Genomic DNA, 22,886 nt, shown 5'->3' with positions numbered 1-22,886 from the left:
CCAGACAGTAAAGAATGTATAATAATACAGATAAATTTGAGATAAATTACAGACAAATTTTATCTTTTCTACTGTCCCAGTAAGAATGTATAGTATAGTACAGATTATACTCTCTGGTTTTAACACACCTGGCCTTATAAAGTTGATCAAATGTTTACAATTAATTATGATAATTCCTCTACATGGTCTACAATTTACTGTATCAACTCATTAGTAGTACATATTCTTCATATTCAATCAATCGTCATTCCAAATAAATATTATTTTGTAAGGATGAAGCGATGAACACATAGGTCTGTAAGAATTCATTGAAGAATTATTATCGGAGTATTGACTTTCTCTCTCTCTCTGTTTAAGCGGCCAATCTCTTGATTTCCCATTCGTTTCCATTCTTGACATAAAGAAGTCGATCCGCGATTGTCTGGCCAAGTGACTCGTAAAACTCCATTGTGTAGGGGAAGATCTTGTAGGCCACACTAGAATAAAAAGATGAAATTTCATTAAAACAAAATTGAACTTCATAGCAAAGAATTGTGATTGGTGGAATGACCCACCAAGGTGAACGTCTGTCATTGGCCTAGACACTCCCACAAACGTCACAGTAATGGCGGTTCAAGCATAAGACATAACAGCCGGTTTCATAACAGCCGGTTAAATTTCAACCATGATTAATTTCATGAAGGAAGCTACATGAGCTACATTAAGAAACAAATGAACTTTTAGATCGATACTTTCAGGTCACTCAGCCACTAGAGCATCTGGACTAAGGCCCGTTGGCACAAAAGCCGGTTAAATTTTTACCGTGATTAATTTCAAGAGAACCAATCAGAGAAGGTCTTTTTGATAAGACGGCTTCTCTGATTGGTTCTCGTAGATTAGACACGGTTAAAATTTAACCGGCACATAGACTATTAATGTGACGTTTTTGTATCCATCAATTCGAACAAATCGAGCAAATCAGACACCTTCAGATATAATAATGAGACATTAATCTATATAAAAGCGAAATTGCACTCACTGACTCACTCGCAGAACTAAAAATCTACCGCATCAAAAACGTTCAAATTTGGTTCAGTTGGCCCTTTAGAGGCGCACTAAGAACGGATTTGGAAAAATTTCCAAAGATACGCCAAAAATTAGCGTTCTCTCAGTTCTTTCTCAAAGGGATGAGGGTGGTTTGAAAGTTGCATTTTCTTCTACCTCTAATCTTATTTTACTTAATTCATGAAAAATTCAAACTAACTTAACTGAATATAATTACAAATTAGTCTGCAGTTTACGATTTCGATTCGTAACTCCAAACATCAACAACATAATAAGCAGAGCAGACTGCAGTGTTGTGATAAAAAAAGTAAATTCGTTTGGCTTTTGTTGGTGGGGAGTCCCTTGCGGGAAGGTTCCACCGCCTGAATATATCATTTAAGCCGTCAATGGGCCTTACGACTGTCATACTTCAGCCGGGACCGACAAATTAACGTGCCCATCCGATAACACGGGAGTGATCTGGTTAAAAAACGTTTGGTAATGAGAGGATTCGAACCCGGGATCTCTATGCTGCTACGCAAGCACTCTATCCACTAGACCACGGATCACTCCAGTGTTGTGATAAATAAGCGCCTTGCTGTGACGTCATGCGACTGGAGGTTTAGAAGAACTGTTCACAGTGATTCTCTTCCCGATGCCAATACATTAGATGGATAGAAGCATACCACGCAAAAAGTGGTATGAGCAGCAGTGTGACTTATGTGTGTGCCTTATCAGAGCCATAATTAAAAGGGGACTGGCAAACGACTCTGCAACGAACATCTATTTATGGGCGATTTGTTAACTAATGGCTCTGTTAACTATGGGTGACTTTATGTAGCGACTCTGCAACCGGGCATGAGTATAGTAATTGAGTGATAATCGATTTAGTATAATTGAAATGGATAATAAAGTAAGATGAAAAAATAATATAGTAATCTATCAGGTCCGACTATATATCTGGGCAGTACATGGGAAGTCCTGATTCTATTCTCCTATGATTGTACTGTACTTACACATGTTCAGGCTTCTCCAGTTGAAGGTTGTTGTTCTCGACCTCCTGGTGAAGTTTGTCGTGGTGGTCTTTCATCTGCTTCCAGTCGACAGTCTTGCCCTGATGACAGATGTGGGCGCGAATTTTGCAGAAGAGAGGCTCGATTTCGAAAATCTCCGCCATATTGTCAGTTGGCAGTTGGACCACGTCACCTTCCACTCTTACCTGTCAATAATTCTTTTTTATTCAAAAATAATAATTTATTTAATTTTAATAAAATTATTCATTTTATTTCATCTCTCATTAATTTGATTTTTATCATTTCATTTAATTTATTCATATACATTATATAGTACAGTGTCCACGAAAGGTGTGACAGCCAAAAACCACAAAGGTGTGACAGCCACATGAAATTCTCAATTAAAATTGTTCAGTAAAAATTCCTTGTATCGACCTTAGTTTTCGAGATATATGTATGTTTCGATATTTTTGAAAACGTCAACAACTTGAAAACTATCAGCAAAAAAACTAATTTTAAGGATAGAATGACAGATATGAATAGATTCTTCGATATAGTTGAAAAACTTCAATTACTAGAGAAACTATCAGTCAAAAACGAATTCTAAGGATATGTTTCAAAAGAGAAGGAAATTTTGAAAAAGCTTCATTATATTTTGTTCCTTTGTTTGACGTTTCTGAACTTTTTATCAGCGATCAAAGTTGATAAAGTACATTCGTCGAGTTCAAATCCAAATTTCAAACAGTGTGGAAACATATTTTGTTTTTTATAATTGACAACAATATCAAATATCGACTAATGACTATTAGGGCAAGACCATATTGAGCGGCTTGTCAGGTGTTTACAGACTGCGTTTTTTGAGTCGGCAGGGCAGGAATCTCTCCGATTTGCTGACTGGTTTGGTGCCTGGAAAAACGCTTAAAAACGCCTAAGGCTGGTCACACACCGATTAGTCAAGACAAGACTAGTCACGTTTAGTCACAATACTTAACATTGTTGCTTATGACGCAACACACACTGATTAGTCGTTGCAATTAGACATGACTACATAAGCAACTATGTGAAATATTGTGACTAAACGTGACTAGTCTTGTCTTGACTTATCGGTGTGTGACTAGCCTAATATGGACTGGCCATTCAAGACATGGTCTGGCCATTCAAAACAACATATCTCTGTCCCACGGTAGACTTTAACCTCCGCTTTTACGTCAATCATTTGTGAGAATGATATCAATTAAAGCTCATAGAAGAAAAGATGGTGTTTTGTAATAAATAAACTTCAATTGATGTAGTTTTGGAAGAATATTTTTTCAAAAATATGAAACCAACATTACCTGTCTAGCTAGAATCTGGCTATCTTGCATGGTCACCCACAAGTACACCATTGAAGCATATGGGTTCTCTTTCTGGAAAAATTGAAGCAAAACATGAATTATAATTCAAACAACAATTTTAAATTGATTATTATTAAACGAAATCCAAATCAAATGCTGTTATTCACCCCGAAGACTTCAATTACAGTATTCAATTTGGATTTTCGTTTAATAATAATCAATTAATTCATTAGCATTTGAATAATTGAAATATCTCAGTAATTTCTATCTATAAACTTTAGATTGTTCTAATTTGAGATGATGTTTCATGAGTAGAAAACACCATTTCGACATTTCAATAGTTATTTTTATTTTGTTTTGTCTGAACCGCTAATTTTCTTTTGCTTGCCAAGACCAATCGCAAGCGTTCACCTTGATAGGTCACGGTCACGGCTTTCACCAATAGCGATGCTCGACCGTTATCTATAAATACTGCCGCTCTCTTCACTTGTAGTCTTAGATTACCAGAGATTGATAATGGTGTAACTACCGAAACCGGTATCTCAATTTCTTATAAATCTGTTATATTGATGAATGTTGAGTGACACATAACCTAGCTACATTTGGACTGTTGTATAAATTAGAATTGGAACCGTTTTGGGCTTATAATTCTGTGGTACTTTTCTGTAAGTTGTGTAATTCTAAATGATTGAATAAATAAATAACATATTATCATCTCTCACTGATATAAAAAGTTGCCATACATAACATAAACAATAATTATTCTCATAATTAATTCTTATTCTTATAAGCATTCTCATACTTGATTAAGAATAAGAAAAGATTTGAAGAATAAGTTATTATTACTCTCATCTTCAGCAGTGGTAGAATCCTCCACTTTTCGAAATTCTTCCCTATCCTTTGGAGTTTGCGGTTGGCCAATATCATTCTAGTCTTTTTATTCAGTAGGCTACTAAACATTCTCTCACCAATCATATTCTTGTAAACATTTTCATACTTCATGATTTGGTCGTGAGTTTCTTGGAAATTGGGGCTGACTCAAGATACTTCTTACCTTATGAAAGGACTTTATAATGGATGAATATACTTTATAAATGGATGACTTCCATGTAGATGAATAAAATTAACGATTAGTCGGGAGTTTCTGGAAAATTTGACAAAGATTTGAAGGAACCTTCAAGCTGAAGCTCATAAAAGGACTATGATAGAGATAAATATGTGAATATGAATATAATTAATGATTAATCGAAAGTTTCTGGAAAATTTGACAAAGATTTGAATAAACCTTAAAGCTCAAGTTCATAAAAGGATTATAATAGAGATAAATATGTGAATAAATATGATCCTACCTTATGAAAGGACTATATAATTACATGTGGATGGATACAATTCGGGTGGGTTGGAAGAATGGATGTAGACTCACCAGATCTTTAGCCTTTCGACTCCTGTTATCTGTCATGATAACAAAGCCATCTTCGTCAAGTCTTCTCAGTATAAGAGTTCTGGAGCTCACTTGCCCTTGTCTGAAAAATAATCATTGATGATCAATTAATAAAAACATTTCATGTATGTTTTGTTCAACATGATATTACTTGATCGTTTTTTCTTGAGCTGGAAAATGAATGATTGGTGATTAATCCATTGTAACATTCTATGTATGTTTTAAAAATATATATAAATATGAATGAAAAAGACTAAGTAATTGTCAAAAAACCACTGATTTATTGCTACTTAGAAAGACCAGTTTCGGTTATTACACCATTGTCAATCTCTGATAAACTCCGTGATGGTGTAATAACCGAAACCGGTCTTTCTAAGTAGCAATAAATCAGTGTTTTTTTGACAATTTCTTAGTCTTTTTCATTCAATATGAATAATTACCACAATATCAACTTCTCAACTACACAAAAAATATATATAAATCTCAGTACCCTTTTAAATTAGTTCGTATGACATGTTTCCGAAACAGCCGAAACATGTCGTGCAAAATAATTTAAAAGGGTACTCACATTTATATTTTTATTTGCATTGAAAGTAGCCCTAGCGAAAAAAAGGCAATAAAACGTATGTATTGATTAACATTATTTCACTATTTACTCGATAATTTTCTCTTGAACTGTTCAGTTGATATTCATCAATTTAAAAGACGGTTGGAGATTGTTCATCGTGAATTCAAATTTTCACTTTCCTTTCCCTATTACCATAGGTAAGGAAAGTATTGCTTTCCGAAAAAAATTAAGGTACCCCAACTTGACGTTTCAAGGTCCCCTGATTCCAAAAAAGAGGGTTTTGGGTATTGGTCTGTATGTGTGTGTGTGTGTGTGTACACGATATCTCTTCTCCCAATAAACGGAATGACTTGAAATTTGGAACTTGAGGTCCTTACAATATGAGGATTCGACACGAACAATTTCGATCCAATGCAATTCAAGATGGCGGCTAAAATGGAGAAAATGTTGTCAAATACAGGGTTTTTCGCGATTTTCTCGAAAACGGCTCCAACGATTTTGATCAAACTCATACCTAGAATAGTCATTGATAAGCTCTATCAACTGCCAGAAGTCACATATCTGTGAAAATTCCAGGAGCTCCGCCCCATCTATGCAAAGTTTGATTTTAGATTCCCAACTATCAGGCTTCAGATACAATTCAAACAAAAAAATCCAAGTGGAAAAGATTAAGCATGAAAATCTCTTCAATCTATGTTCAATAACAATTTAACCTAAGATTTTAAATAAGCTCGAAATTCGAGAAAATGTTATTATTTCAATTGCAAACTGTTGGCAACTGTTGGTTCTATTAAATCATTCGCTATGAAGAGATAGCAGATTTCGTGTGTCTCCAGCGTTATTGTCCTGTCACCAGCTGGCTTGGATCTTTGAATAGTAGACTTGAGATGCGCGTGTACACTAGCGTCAGGTGATAAATTTTCATAACGGCAAGGAAAGTTGTGTGAGTGCGCCACACCAGATTTTTCATCTTCAAATAAGAAAGAATTCAATCCTAACTTACAAGCTTCGTCGAGTTTCTACATTTTACAAGCAAGTTTCTTCCAAATGTTCAAGAATCCTATGTACAACAGTTATTTTTTAAATAATTATCATCAAATTTGAAAACTATTATTTCCATCTGTAGTTTTTTTTGCTCTGATATTTAATAAACAATATCCCGTTCTCCATGAACTATGCATATGAACTTGAAGGACATAATATAGGTACAGACCCGGTACAAGATATATCAGCTTGGTATATAATTCAATCTTGTAGGTACTGATTATTCTCAATAATAATATCGGATATCCATAATAGATTGGGAATTAGATTACCCAATATTCAATTTCGGTATCAAGCTATAAACCATTCCTTATTGTATGAATATTGATAAGAGACTAATCCGTGCATCGAAAACAAAACAAATTTCAGCTCAAAGTTTATCAATGATTGTCCTATACAAGATTGAATGTAATATAGGGATATGGATCATATTATATGGGGTTATAAATTGTATATATTCTATAATATAACAATGATTGAAGTCACTGCTTTATAGCTGGCAAAACCAAGCAAGGCATGGATAAAGTTTATCTTCAATCACATTAGAGAAACATAGGGTTCTCGAAGCAATACAATGAAGATTAATTAATAGAAAACAATAGATAAACATGATGATTCTATTTTGCATAACAATTTTATCTCGTTGAATACACCGTTGGGTTTGAAACTAATCCATTCAATTCAGGTACTGCAAAATGGATCAGAATAATTGAAATGTAAATTCTGTTATTTAAAGAGCCAGTGATAGAGTCAAATTTTGAGTTAAGTTGAGGAAGTGATAATTATTGATTACAAAACAAAATATGATTATGATAGAACTGATAGCTTGAGGGTTAGTAGAGGTGAAAACGAAGGGATCATCGCTAGAATAGATAACAATATCAGCACATGAATGGGGATAAATTATAATCTGTTGTTTATGTTGTTACTCTTCAGTGATATCAGCTTTAAAATCTATTGTTTGGAAATAATGTTGGAAATATTTGATGAAAATGAAATGAAAAAAAAATGATTTGAAAAATGTTTGGAAATAATGGATTGAAGACGTTGAAGAGAATAGAGAGATTGCATTGAAGAAAGACAAAGTAATAGTAGCCTACAATATTATGATAATGATTCGATTTATAATAGCCAAATTGATAATTTTGATCATATTTCATTTTCAATAGTTGAAAACTGTCTCAACAACAAATCCAAATCAAAGTAATAAATTAATTCACTCTAAAGTCAAGTGAAGCCCATGCTAAGCTGCAGATGAATGGATATAATGAACGTGTAAATGGAGCCATTTGATTGGTAGTTGGCTGACCAATCACAGCGGAATGCTGTTATTGGCCGAGACAAGACACGCCCAAGACACATCGAATAGTTTTATTCTCAGAGCATTCATTTGGACTTTTAATGTTACCTAAATTTGGGAGAGAAATCGTACAAGGTATTCTTAGTTTTTCTCTCCCGATCTGTGCTTCATTGTAAAAAAAGAATAAATGAAGAATACTGAGACTATTTCCAGTTCATAAAATATACTTACTCCAATCATTAAATGTGTTGGGTAATGTAAATTGAAATAATTACTTTCTCTGTATGATTTGTATTTACTCACTTATTAGCGGTGGAGAGTGTAAGAGCTTTTGATGCGATTTGGTTGTCGGGAATCTCATGATCTTTGTACCAATCTTTGAAGAGCGAGAAGGGACTCTTGTAGTTGGTCTCAATTTTGTGGAGGTCGGTTGATTCTTTCTCTGTAGGTTTCACATTATCCGTCTGGAAAGTGATAAAAAACAAGTAAAAATCAACGAAATTGATCGTTCAATCAGAATTTATTGATAATAGAGTAATTTATTCTTAAAATAGAGAAAAAGAGTGCAAGAAACAAGAACCCTGAACTCTGCAATTGGATTAATAAGTTTGAGAATTAAGATCGAACTGCAAAGCTAGAAGAACAAAATAAGAAATACTAGTGGGGAGAGAGATGGGGTAGGAGAGAAAAAGGATGAATGAGGTGAGATAAAGATAAAGATAAGATATTTATTGACGATTGTTAAAAGGCTGTTGCCAATGGTAACATTCATAAAAAAACTGACAATATGAAATAAAATCAAACTTAAGAAATAATTAATTATTTAACAGTTCGCATCACTATCAATCAATTACGAATATCAAAGGAAATAATATAGTATGTATTAAGCTATTAACATTATAGTAGAGAGAGATTACATGAGATTGAGTAACTGAGAATAAAATAGAGAGAGAGTGAGTGACTGAGAGTGATGGAGTGTATATATATTAGAGACAGATTGATTGATTGATTGAGTACTTTATTCATGTAGATTACAATATATACTGGCTCATACACTTACAATATATAATAATTACAATACAGCAAAATTATAGATGAATTTACATAACATAAACTAAGAAAATAATTATTGAACTGTATATGATATGAAAAAGCAATTTGTAATATAATAACTATAGATAATAATTATAATGTTATGCATCTACATAAATTGGCGGAGCTTTGGACATATCAATGTCCATTCTTCGGAAAGAATATTAAAAATATCCTCCCCACTAACTCTCTACCAAAAGTGAGAGAGTGGAGATATTTGACAGAGTCAATGATACAAGGTATGCTGTACATTTTCTTCGCAAAAACAACAGATTACATAACGCTGACATTCAATTTCTATAGAGAGCGGAGAAACCGCTAAACTCGCTACACTCTAGAGTACAGTGAGAGAGAAAATACAGTGTAGAAAGATAGGATGTGGGAGGGAAAAAGGATGAATGAGGAGAGAGAGAGAATGTGTGAGAAAGAAAGAGCGAGAGACTGAGATTGATGGAGTGTAGATATATTTGAGAGAAGGTGTGTGAGAGAGAGAGTGAGTGGAGTATTCGATAGAGTTAATAATACAGTGATTGATTGATTAGCTGCCTTTATTAAAAACCTAGGAGGGCGAAGTTAAGGCGCAGCCGGCCCTCTCTTACACTTAACCGTCGAAAAGAGAGAGTGAGAGAGAGAGGATTGGATTAGATTTCTTTATTTATGTATGTTACAATACATAGGGGGATAGAGAGAGAGAGAGAGAGAGAGAATGAACGTGTGAGAGAGTGTATGGAAGAAAGAGTGGATGCAGAGTAAAAGAGTTAGAGAGAGTAAGAGAGAGAGAGAGAGAGTAAGAGAGAGAGAGAGAGAGAGAGAGATAGAGAGTGAATAAATGATATTCTTACTTTTGGCATAGCAGTTGAAAGTGCACGCAAGGACCTAGCGCCACCCAGAGATGCTCTTATTACATTAGCTACCAGTTTCATTTTGCTCTGTTTTCGTCTTCCTTCTTTGTAGTCTCTTCTCCCTTCCTCCTTTGGTTCCTTATTCTGAGTCGATGAACCTGCGAATCAAAAGTGACACTGAATTGGCAATCTTGCAAAAATAATAAGGGAAAACTGTTCTAGAATTGGGTGTAAATTTTAGTTGATATGAACTGGCAATCTTGCAAAAATTATGAGAGAAAACTGTTCTAGAATTGGGTGTGAATTTTAGTTGATTTGAATTGGCAATCTTGCAAAAATAATAAGTGAGAACTGTTTTAGAGTTGGGTGTGAATTTTAGTTGATATGAATTGGCAATCTTGCAAAAATAATAAGTGAGAACTGTTTTAGAGTTGGGTGTGAATTTTAGTTGATATGAATTGGCAATCTTGCAAAAATAATACGATAAAACTGTTCTAGAATTGGGTGTAAATTTCATTTGATATGAATTGGCAATCTTGCAAAAATTATGAGAGAAAACTGTTCTAGAATTGGGTGTAAATTTTAGTTGATATGAATCGGCAATCTTGCAAAAATAATAAGTGAGAACTGTTTTAGAATTGGGTGTAAATTTGGTTTGATATGAATTGGCAATCTTGCAAGAATAATAAGAGAAATCCCTTTTAAAAATTGGTGTAACTTTGAGTTACAACAGAGAAATCCACTTCAAACTATCAGGAATAATTTAATTAATAGCTTTAGTGTTATTCATGAGAAATAGTGAAACTTGAAGTGATATTCACCAGACTTAGGGTTCTATGCTAACACTACGTTTAATGCTAACACCACGTTTACTTGTGGATATGCTTGCATTTATCTTAATATGTTTCATTCGGGGTCTAAACGAACAGCTGACATTTCTCCGTTTAAGGTGGGCCGTCCACTAGAACCGTTTTCGTCCGAGAACTACCGAACGCGACCGAACGATCCCCCAACAAAGAAAGGAATAGATCCTCGTTCATTGCAAGAGGTTCATACCGGACAGTCTCCGGCCGATCAATTTTTCGATACGATTTGAATGGGATTTTCCGGCTCTATCCGGCCGAACTAACTAGTCGAGCTGAGATAACAAAGTGTTCATAACCTAAAATTGTTTCACAGTCTTGTTTTTTGAAGTTGTTCTGTTTCATTAAGTTGTAACTATGGACAATTAAAAGTTGATAAGTTTAAAAGTTTGGTTCAAGAGCATGTTCCATTGTGGGATATGCGAGACAAACGATATCATCGTCGTGATGCTCAAAGGAATCTGTGGATAAAGATTGCTGAACAAAAATAGGATCTGAAGGTGAGATTATTGTAATGAATAACTAATTTAAGGGATTATTTGTTTATTCAATTTTCAAAATCTCAATATAATCATTGTTTATGACAAATTTTGGTGGCTATGATAGAAGTTAATTCAATAATAATTATTATTGACAATATATAATTTAATAATAATTATACGTGACAACCAGCCAACTACTGAACTAGACTGACATAAACGGTTCCAATGGACGATCATATTCGGCCGAATTAACGGCCGATCCAACGGCCGAACGGATCGATTGAATACGATTCCAGTGGACGGTTACTCTAAACTGAACATCTGCATACGAGCTTCAGCTAACTATAAGTTTCAACATAGAGAAAAGATGTGCTTTTTGAATATTGAGTTTGTTTTTTGGACCTGCAAAATTATTCCTTCAATACGTGAATATTTCCTATTTTAGTGGTAAAAATGTGCAATATTTCTTCCATGCTTGGTTTTGAAGCATCCAAATTTATAAATCTACTTTGTGAAAATAATTAAAGACTGAAAATTTTGTGGAAAAACTACAAGACTTAACCCATTATGGACTATGTGTAACCTTATGTGAATTTGGGAGAGGAATAGCACAAGGTTACCTTATTTTCAATCTTCCTATCATTTTGATGATGTTTTTATTGTATGAATCAATTAACAAAGGATAAAGATACAGTTACCAACATTATTAGTCTATGGATTGAATTTGTAGTAGTTTTCACTGAATGAATGAAATATTGTAGAGAGGGTGATGATTAGTAACTTTGAAACAAATAGATTAGAAAGAGGTGAAGTAATTGAACCAGAGATGAAGATGGATGATGGGATAAGGATGAAGATAGTAAAAGAGTGAGGAAAGGGGTAATAGAGCAAGAAATGAAGATAGAGAATAATATGAAGAGAGAGAGGACCAATCAGAGAAGCTTCCAGTCAGACCGCCTCGAAATTGTTCTCGCAATATGATTGGTAGTTCCACATAGGCCTATCCATACAGGCTGTCACACCTCCAGCCAATCAGAAGCAAGCACTGCAGCAACGAGTTCCACATTTAGTTCTCTAGTTTGTTGATAGATGCCGTTAGTTAAATTGTGTGGATTTTATTCATTCATCATAAATGAATAATGAATTTTAGAGCCCAATTTGTGAATAATTCAGATTTGTCAAAAGAACAAACATTCAAATTCAAATTCAAATTTATTCACACTCATAAATAATTGAATAAAACTGGTTGCGAAGCGAATTAGTTTGATTCGAAACTGGAACTGAAATCATGGCGACTTCAGCTGGTGATGAAAGTGGACACTCGCCCGATCTAGCGGATGACTTATTAACTACTTCCATGAGCGGCTGGAAAGAGACAACTTTCTGGCCTAGACCGGAAAAGAAACCCTTTTTTGACGTCGTCTGCAAACAAGGTCTTTCAGATCTACGTAGGGACTGGAAAACAGCTGCTTTCTGTGCAGTGTGACGAAAATAATATTTTATCCTTTCTCCCCTGTTCTAATACCTCTCTTTTTATTCAATCAATTCTTCTTTTCTCCTCATCGTTATCCTATCATCTGAATATTCCCCTTGTTCCATTATACATCTTCTTACTCATGCATTTTCCGTATCCTCAGTAGATGACTTGATTATTAAGCAATAAATTATAATTGTTCATTTTAAACGAGAATGAACCGTTAATATTACATCAATAAACCTGTATCAGCTAACGTCTATAGAAGCCATTGACAATACAGACGTTCGGCAACGTTGTTCTCCTATCTTTCTCCACTGCCATTATAATGAGGATCTCACTATAGATGACTATGAACTTGAGCTCGAATTTCTCAGTGAATGGATTATTGGATAGAATATGAGAGAGAGGGGAATATGTAAGGATGATATTATTAAGGATAAGGAAAATACATGAGTAGGAAGATGTATAATGGAACTGGGGGAAAATTAAGATGATAGGATAAGGATGAGGAGAAAAGAATAATTGAACGAATAAGAAGAGGAGTATCAGAGCAGAGAGGAAAGGTAGATGACAGGATAAAGATAAAGAGAGTAGAAGAAAAGGAGAGAAGAGAAGAGAGGATACGAATAATTAGGATTTGTGTGGTAATAGAACAGAGAATGTATGGAGATGATGAGAATGGAATAAAGGAACGACCAATCACAGAACCTTGCAGTCAGACCGCCTCGAAATCGTTCTCGCAATATGATTGGTAGTTCCACATAGGCCTATCCATACAGGCTGTCACATCTCCAGCCAATCAGAGGCAAGCACTGCAGCAACGAGTTCCACATTTAGTTCTCTAGTTTTTTGATAGATGCCTCTGGTTAATTCGTGTGGATTTTATACATTCATCATAAATGAATAATGAATTTTAGAGCCCAAATTGTGAATAATTCAGATTTGTGAGAGCGAGAGAGGAGAAGAAGAAGAAGAAGAAGAGAAGAAGAAGAAGAAGAAGAAGAAGAAGAAGAAGAAGAAGAAGAAGAAGAAGAAGAGGAAGAAGAAGAAGAAGAAGAAGAAGAAGAAGAAGAAGAAGAAGAAGAAGAAGGGAATGAGACGTTTGAGGAGTATGACGAAGAGAAATAATATCTTTGACTGTTTGTAAGACAAAGAAAAGAGGAAAAAAGAGAGAGAAACATGATCAACAAAAATTAAGCCGCCCCACAACTCATTATTGCATGGCGCAGCTTTTTCCCAGAACAAGTTGCGAAAGTTAATTTTCGAGATCAAACAATTTCAACTGCATTCAGAAAAAGTGGATTACTGAGTTTCAGAGATTACGAGACTTTTCAGCTGAGAAATGAGAAATTGCAAAAAGTATATTAGAGTCGAGATGTCATCAAAAGGATTTTAAATAGGAAGTGTCTGGAAAGTTCCTTCTTTCAGAATTATAGAGTTTTTAGCGTTCAAGCTAATGAGAGATTTTCAAAATGTACAGAATATTTTTCTCGTCTACTACTCAATGAGAATATGAGAAAGCAATTAGGAATGGGGTGTATAATTATGAAGGTAATATAAGTATAGTGAGGTTCACGTTATAATAGCAGTATTTGAGTTAAATTGATGTTGCTATCCTTGTCTAACATTCGACAAAGCAGATAGCTCTATCCTTTTCCAGCTCCACAACTTTGCCAGATCGGTTTTCAACAATGTAGAAATATAGTCAATCAACAAAATATTACATCTTATTTGATCATTAAATTATATACTTCTTTGATGAATGAAATAAATTGATTATTTTGAACAATAATGAACAGTCATTCAGCAGTCAATAGTGAAAATATCGGGGCACCGAGCTTCGCTCGTTATTTTTATTTATTGATAAACAGAACACAATTCTCTAAAATGATCGTGTTTATATCTCACAGCTGGCTTTATGTCATCTTATGAATTTCGGGGATGCGATATTTTGATTTTCCACATACTCACTTTTTTACTATCCACAGCTGTTTCAGCCAAGGATGAATTATCATTTTAATGTCGTTCAGCGAGTTTTCTCGAGGATGAGACCTACTGTAATCGAATCTTTAGATCATAAACCTACTATGTTCCAAATTTCGTAAAAATCGTTAGAGCCGTTTTCGAGATTCGTTAAACATAAATAACCAGATATAAAAATAGCCAGATATAAAAATAGCCAGATATAAAAATAGCCAGATATAAAAATAACCAGATATAAAAATAACCAGTTATATAAATACAGAAATTGCTCGCTTAATATAATAGGATAATGAAATCATAGACCATTTTTCACCTGTTTACATCATTCAGGAAATGCTCATTTTGCGAAGTAGAGTGAAATTTCACCATAAAGTTTACGTTCACCAACAATACTGGAAGCTATTCTAACATGATACACCTCAATACAGTTTCTATTTGAAATATCTTGTGATGTGGTTATATAACAAGATAAAATTGATTATTTTGAACAATAATGAACAGTCAATAATGATATAATGAAATCATAGACCATTTTTCACCTATTTATTTCCTTCAGGAAATGCTCATTTTGCGAAGTAGTAGAGTGAAATTTCACTATAAAGTTTACGTTCACCAACAATATTGGAAGCTATTCCAACATGATACACCTCAATACAGTACCTATTTGAAATATCTTGTGATGTGGTTATGTAAAGCCGCGTTTACACCGGAGTTGGCAATAAAAAATTGCCAATTTCGATTGCAGACGCTAGTTGCCGATGGAAGTCTGCAACTTGTACTTGCAACCTGGGCACATAGTTTGTTTTTAGGTCTGCAACCTGCAACTTGCAACTAAACTTTACAGTATGTAGAAAATCAGACAGTATGTAGAATGTCGAGTGCTGAAGGCAGCGTGTGTTATTTTATCAAAATGTAGAAAACCGAGAAGATACAGGGTTCGACCTTCATTGCAGGCAAGAGCAAAGTATAGCGGCAGCGATCTTTTAAATGGTTTAAATCGAGATGATACAGATCCTTTGACGGGGGAATTGAGATGCGATGGCAGTGTAAAAAACTTTTTAAGAATGTCAAGTGACGATTTTGAAAGTTTAATTGTTGGTATTGGACACATAATTAGTAAACAGGATACTAACTACAAGAAAGCAATTCCAGTGCGAGAAAGATTGGCTATTATATTGCGCTTTTTGGCGAGTGGCGACTCTCATACTAGTCTCAGTTATTTGTTTAAAGTTTCCAAAAGTGCGATATCTATTTTAGTGCCAGAGGTTTGTGAGGCTGTTATAGGTTTCCTGAAGGATAACATACAGGTGAGCAAAGAAAGAAAATGACTAAATATTGTTATTTTTAGATACCTTTTATTTGTTTACGTTGTGCACTGAGTTAAATAAATCTAGACAAAAGTTAATTGTTAATAAATCTTGTTAATAAATCTAGACAAAAAAGTTGCAACATGGTAGTGACTTGTTAATAAAATATGAACACAAAGTTAAGTTAATGTTCCAAAGTAACACAATTCATAAAATTATAAAGAAATGTATACATCAAAAAAACTCCAAATCAAACAAAGAAACTCTATAGCTTAAGAAATATAGGCTATAGCTTAGCTTGAGTAATGTATAGCGCTTACATTATAGCTAGCGACCACGTGGAGCCAACAGGCGGGAGGGGTAGCGGGGTAGTTGCAGATTCAAGTTGCAACTGAAGTTAGCGCTGCAACTCGCATTGCCAACCGGGGTTGGCAACCGCCTTTGATCTTTACCGACTCCGGTCGGAAAACCAAATTTCGATTGCCAACTCGCAAAATCGGTCTCCAACTACGGTTGGCAATGCGAGTTGCAGTTGTTTTAATGCGTGCAACTCAAAATTGCCGATAAATGTCGGCAATCATTGGTTGCCAACTCCGGTGTAAACGCGGCTTAACAAAGTCTATTTCTACCTAGGCTTACTGCTGTTACGTAAGTCTGTCTGTTACTGATAACTGTATTGAATTTCTTCTATTATTTATCAAATACATTTTTCATAATAATTGTTTAATTGGAGTAGCCCTATTAAAATACTTCATTCGATATTCATGAATTCATCTCCTAAGAGTTAATGACATTCCTCCAACTTCCAAACAATTTTCCACTAGCAAATACAAGACTGAAAATTTTATAGTTTCAAGCATAATTTGTTGAACTCTGAAGTAGAAGTTTCAGACAATTTTCCGCACTGCAAAATTTATGTCAGGTTGAAAACTATAAAGTTTGCAGCAATATTTGTTTTGGATTCATCTCACCGCACTGCAAGATTACATAATTTATCTGTCTGGAAAATTTCTAGCGAAGAAAATTTGTTATTTATTTGCTACTTCTGGAGAGAGAAGCTAGTTCATGACCAAGAATAGTATATAGTTATAGCTATACACTATCCTTGGTACATGACTACTATTATACTGTATATACTATGTATACTACATACGTATGTATACTACATACTACATACTATGTATTTACATACGAAAATCTACACAAGGAGTAGAGTAGATACTATATATTTATGAGTGTCATCTATCATCTATAAAAAAATGAAAAATGCGGAAAATTGTCATCTACAATGTAGAGGTGCGTACAGATATACGCGCCGCGAACATGAGCAATTCACTTTTAATCAGCTGATGCCAAGCTTTTTATATCTGTATCTTACCGTTTCTGTAAAAATACAGATACAGTCAGCATTGATATAGTCAGATACATTGATTCATACATTCACTTTGAATCAGCTGACTGTATCTGTATTTTTACAGAAACTGTAAGATACAGATATAAAAAGCTTGGCATCAGCTGATTAAAAGTGAATTGCTCATGTTCGCGGCGCGTAAATCTGTACGCACCTTAATTAAGGAAGAATTGGTACGGGATAAGAAATTCACAATTGACACATCATCACGTCTGAACTACTGGACTGATTAACTTGAAATTTTGCATATTGATTCTCAATTTACCTATGATGGTTATAGGCCTATTTTCAATTCTTCAAGATTTCAATAAGTATGATGTTGAAGTATATTGATAGTATGTTGAAGTATGATAGTATGATAGTATGTTGATAGTATGTTTTAGTATGTTGTATGATGTTGAAGTATGTTGAAGTATAATGATTTGAGTGACAAATGAACTTCTTTCATGTCTTGAAACAACTGCTAATAGAGAGCTGAGAGATATAGTTAGACATAAATTAATTTGAAGTAGAGTATTGCTAGAAAAGCTCATCGTTGGAGAAAAATTGGGAGTACATCATATCTGAAACACAACAATAACCGTACACAACCCCTAAATCTTAAGTCTTCGAAGTTGAAACCAGAATAATATGAAGTATAATGATGTGAGAGACGAATTAATGAACAAACCCTGAACTTCGTTCATGACTTGAAACAACTCTGTTAATAGGGAGCTAAGAGATATAGTTGAAAATAAACGAATTTGAAATAAAGTATGCTTGGAAAAGCCAATAGTTGGAGAAGGATATAGAGTACATCATATTTTGAATACACAACTCCCGTATTTTTAGGGCCGGTTTCCGAGCTCGAGATTTAGCTAAGTCCTAGACTTTAAACAGCTGGAGTCAGAAAATTGGCTTTCCGAAACGGGGTAGTCGCAGTCATTGGCATAGTCATGTTTGAATTAAATTTCAAAAACTTTAAAATTAAACACAAAATAAAATAGTGTAAAGTTACAGCTATTTTGAGTTATTTAGAAATGTTTAATTCCGTCGAGGAAAAACGTTTCAAATTATAGAAATGAGAAAATAAAAACTGCGACTACTGTTATAAAAGCTGCGACTACGCCCCGTTTTGGAAAGCTAATTTTCTGACTCCAGCTGTTTTAAGTCCAGGACTTAGCCAAATCCCGAGCTCGGAAACCGGCCCTAAGTCACTGGAACATCTTTCATGACTTGATACAACTGTAATAGAGAGATATAGTTGAAAATAAATAATGGATTTGCAATGAAGTATTGTTGAAAAAGCTCATGATGGGAGAAAAATAGGGTGAACATCATATTTTGAATGGACCAATAACCATACACCACACCCGTATCTTAAGTCACCGGAACTTCTTTCCTGACTTGAAACAACTGTTAATAGAGAGATATGATTGGAAATAAATAAATTTGAAGTAAAGTATTGCTGAAAAAGCCTATATTTGGAGATGAATATAGAGTACATCATATTTTAAAAACAACAATAACCATACACAAAATTCGTATCTTAAGTCACCGGAACATCTTTCCTGACTTGAAACAACTGTTAATAGAGATATATAGTTGGTAATAAATAATGGATTTGAAATAAAGTATTGTTGAAAAAGCTCATTATTAAAGAAAAATACACAACACCCGTATCTTAAATTCACCAGAGCTTCTTTCATAGCTTGAAACAACTGTTAATAGAGAGATATGATTGGAAATAAATAAATTTGAAGTAAAGTATTGCTGAAAAAGCCTATATTTGGAGATGAATATAGAGAACATCATATTTTAAAAACAACAATAACCATACACAAAATTCGTATCTTAAGTCACCGGAACTTCTTTCATGACTTGAAACAACTGTTAATAGAGAGATATAATTGTAAATAAATGAATTTGAAATAAAGTATTGTTGAAAAAGCCTATAGTTGGAGAAAAATATAGAGTACATCATATTTCAAATACAACAATAACCATACACAAAACTCGTATCTTAAGTCACCGGAGCTTCTTTTATAACTTGAAACAGCTTTTAATAGAGAGATATAATATTGTAAATACATGAATTTCGAATAAATTATTGTTGAAGAAGCCTATAGTTGGAGAAAAATATAGAGTACATCATATTATAAATACAACAATAACCATACACACAACCGTATCTTAAGTCACCGTATGTGGAACCAAAATAATATGGTGTACTAGCAGGTAACCCGTGCTCCGCAAGGGACCATTTTTAAACTTGACAAACTGAAAACTTGATGTGATGAAATCTTGAAGAATTTAAGACAAATCTTTAACCATCCTCGGTTAATTAAGAATCTATATGCAAAATTTCAATTAGTCCGGTCCAGTAGTTCAGACGTGATTATGCGTCAAACATGATTTTCCTATCCCGTATAAGTCAGTTATAAGTGTATAAGCCAGTTCTTTCCTTTATTATAGTATAGATAATGATGTGAGTAATAGCTAAACAAGTAATAGTGAAAATAGGTCAAGTAAAGGAGAAACAAGGATATAGAAGATAGAAGAAAACGAGCAGGAGAATGAGGTGGATGAAAATGCATTAAAATATATTTAAATGTTATGGGGAGAGATAGAGAGAATGAGAGAGAGTGTGATTGATTGATTGAGTACTTTGTTTATGTAGATTACAATATAATATATTGTAAGCTCCGCCAATTTATGTAGATGCATAACAATATTTATCTATATTTATTCTAAATTGCTTTTTCATATCATATACAGTTCAATAATTATTTTCTAAGTCTATATTATGTAAATTCATCTATAATTTTGCTGTATTATAGCAATTTCATATGACTGTATAAGTATAATATACTGGCTTATACAGTCATATAAAATTGCTACAATACAGCAAAATTATAGATGAATTTACATAATATAGACTTAGAAAATAATTATTGAACTGTATATGATATGAAAAAGCAATTTAGAATAAATATAGATAAATATTGTTATGCATCTACATAAATTGGCGGAGCTTTGGACATATCATTTGGTCCATTCTTCGGAAAGAATACTCAAAATATCCTTCTCACTCTCTCCCTTCTATCAAACGTATATTTATTGATTGATTGATTGATTGAGTACTCATTTATGTAGATTACAATATATACTGGCTTATACACTTATATACAATAGCTTACAATACAGAAAAATTATGGATGAATTTACAAAATATAAATTAAGAAAATAATTATTGAGCTGTATATAATATGAAAAAAAACAATAACTATAACTATAACTATAGATAAAATAGATAAAATTGTTATGCATCTACATAAATTGGCGGAGCTTTGGACATATCAATCTCCATTCTTTGAAAAGAATATTCGAAGTATTCTTCCCACTAACTCTCTACCAATTCTCTCTACCAAAGAGGGAGATTGATTGATTGATTGAGTACTTTATTTATGTAGATTACAATATATACTGGCTTATACACTTATATACAATAGCTTACAATACAGCAAAATTATAGATGAATTTACATAATATAGACTAAGAAAATAATTATTGAAAGTATATGATATGAAAAAGTAATTTGTAATATAATAACTATAGATAATTATATTGTTATGCATCTACATAAATTGGCGGAGCTTTGGACATATCAATGTCCATTCTTCGGAAAGAATATTAAAAATATCCTCCCCACGAGAGATAAAGTAAGTGAGTAAAGGACATGGAAAATAGAAGATGACGAGGGAGAAGAGCGAAGAAAATAAGATGGATTATCAATAATATACGTTGAAACATAAAATAATATGGAGAGACGGAAAAAAACATAAAAGTTGAAATAGAACGAAGCAGAAAAAACTTGATAAATAAGATGAATGATAATACGTTAAAACAAATCAAAATAATATAAAGATACAGATAGAAATACATGAAATATAGAATAAAACAAAGCAGAATAACAAGAAAAAAATAGATCATAATACAGTACGTTATATTGAAACAATATCTATTTATTTTATTTATTTACAATGCAAATGACACTAATGTAATAACATTGAAAGATGAAATAATAAGGTAGTCCTTGTGCTATTTTTCTTCCAAATTTATAAGTGACAAAGTCCAAGATAAGGTTAGAATTTCACGTGTACAATTTTTATAAAATTTTAGTCCAAAATAAACATTAAAACTATAAATTTTGAATTTAGATGGCTTGAATTAATAAATTAATTAGAAATATTCCACTCTATTGGAGATATATTCTATATATTCTATAATATTCTATTAGAGAGATAAAGAAATATTCCACTCTATTGGAGATATATTCTATATATTCTATAATATTCTATTAGAGATATAAAAAGACAAAAATATAAAGAGACAGATAAAAATACATGAAAGATAGAATAAAACGAAGCAGAACAACAAGAAAAAAGATAGATCATAATACAGTATGTTATATTAAAATAATATGAAGAGACTGATACCTGTCAGGCCAGTTCCTTTCTGGAGCTGCAGAAGTAGACGCGATGAAGATCACTCCACGACTGCTTACAGCCGTGAGGATCCCAGACCAATGGACTCCATTCAGATGGTTACGTAAGACATGCATTTCAACGCACCAAGCCACAGAGGGCGGGATTCTCTGTGTACAAGTAAACAGTGAACAGTATTTGGAGATGGGTCGAATGAATCAAGGTAGCAGAGAGAATCCTTCAAAGTGTTTTGAGGAATTCAAATGGTTTATGAGGGCATTTCGAGCTTATTTTAAATTTTAGGTGAAAATGTTACTGGTCATCAATAAATTGTAGAAGTTTTCATGCTCAATCTGTTCCACTTCATGTGGCTTGTACGCTTTACGCTGTACATGTGGTTTTTCCACGCATGGCTTGGCCATGGGATTGACTAACTTTAACCCTACAGAGACACACTTACTTTATGCTCACACAGTAGAATAAGATAATAGAATAACACACTTCAATAAGATTTATGTTTGTTGAGTTTTGTCTTTCTTTTCTTTCCTATGTATTACATAATATATTAGTATTTTTATTTATAAGTTTCATATTTGCAAAGTTTCCATAATTCTCTTTTCTTTGTTTCTTTTTTCTTTTCTTCAGTATTAGTTACATACTTAGTTCTTCTTCTTTTATCTGCTATACTATAAGTTTCATATTTGCAAGGTTTTCTATTATTATTTTTTTTGTATTTTGTTTTTTCTAAAACTCAATAGTATAGGCCTATTAGTTAAGTTATTCTATTTTCATTCTAATGTATTGTATTTTCAAATTGTATGCTCAATGTGTGTTATGAGGGCAATAATGGGATTCAGTTCCTGGTGCCCTCAAATAAGTAAATTTTCAAATAAATAAATAAAAATAAATAGACACACTAGGGTGTTGAACACCCCAATTTAATTTTTCATTTTTCTTTGAAAAATATGAAAAAAAACAAATACTCAGACCATACTTCATCATTTCTTAATCATTTTTGTTCCAAGTACGTACAGAAATCAAAAGTAAAGCACTGCTTATCAATATTTATACTAATTTTAGAAGTACGTATGTTCCGCCTAAGTGTTGGAGCTCCTAATCCGGTTTGAACGAATGGCTTGATCATTGCCAATGACAACTTCATCAAAAACTCACGTCTCTTCATTTTATTGTTGTTTTTTTGATGCTGGCTTCATGATTCAGAGGCCCGAGTTCAAATCCC

At 33.3% G+C, this 22,886-nt stretch overlaps 1 protein-coding gene across 1 annotated transcript; it reads right to left on the bottom strand.

Moving 5' to 3' along the window:
- Window positions 1-252: 252 nt before the first annotated feature.
- Window positions 253-21,764, bottom strand: LOC111044783 (pyridoxine/pyridoxamine 5'-phosphate oxidase). Its single transcript, XM_039435023.1, has 7 exons — window positions 21,659-21,764; window positions 9,658-9,815; window positions 8,027-8,187; window positions 4,794-4,893; window positions 3,371-3,442; window positions 2,040-2,242; window positions 253-476 (listed from the first exon to the last, which is right to left on the bottom strand). Exons 2-7 carry the CDS (start codon window positions 9,736-9,738, stop codon window positions 353-355), a joined length of 741 nt encoding a protein of 246 aa, XP_039290957.1. The 5' UTR covers window positions 9,739-9,815; window positions 21,659-21,764; the 3' UTR covers window positions 253-352.
- Window positions 21,765-22,886: the final 1,122 nt, after the last annotated feature.

This window comes from Nilaparvata lugens, chromosome 8 (genome assembly GCF_014356525.2).
Source record: "Nilaparvata lugens isolate BPH chromosome 8, ASM1435652v1, whole genome shotgun sequence".
In the NCBI taxonomy this organism is placed as follows: domain Eukaryota; kingdom Metazoa; phylum Arthropoda; class Insecta; order Hemiptera; family Delphacidae; genus Nilaparvata; species Nilaparvata lugens.
Note: the sequence above shows the minus strand (reverse complement) of the source record. Positions and strands in the feature narration are given on the sequence as shown.

Excerpts from the sequence above, each read along its gene's own strand:
- LOC111044783 (XM_039435023.1), bottom strand. The coding sequence starts at position 9,738 with ATGAAACTGGTAGCTAATGTAATAAGAGCATCTCTGGGTGGCGCTAGG. Across the intron at positions 2,243-3,370 it reads GCCAGATTCTAGCTAGACAG|GTAAGAGTGGAAGGTGACGT; the intron begins GTAATGTTGGTT and ends AATTATTGACAG. Across the intron at positions 477-2,039 it reads CTGGAGAAGCCTGAACATGT|TGTGGCCTACAAGATCTTCC; the intron begins GTAAGTACAGTA and ends TTTTTATTCTAG.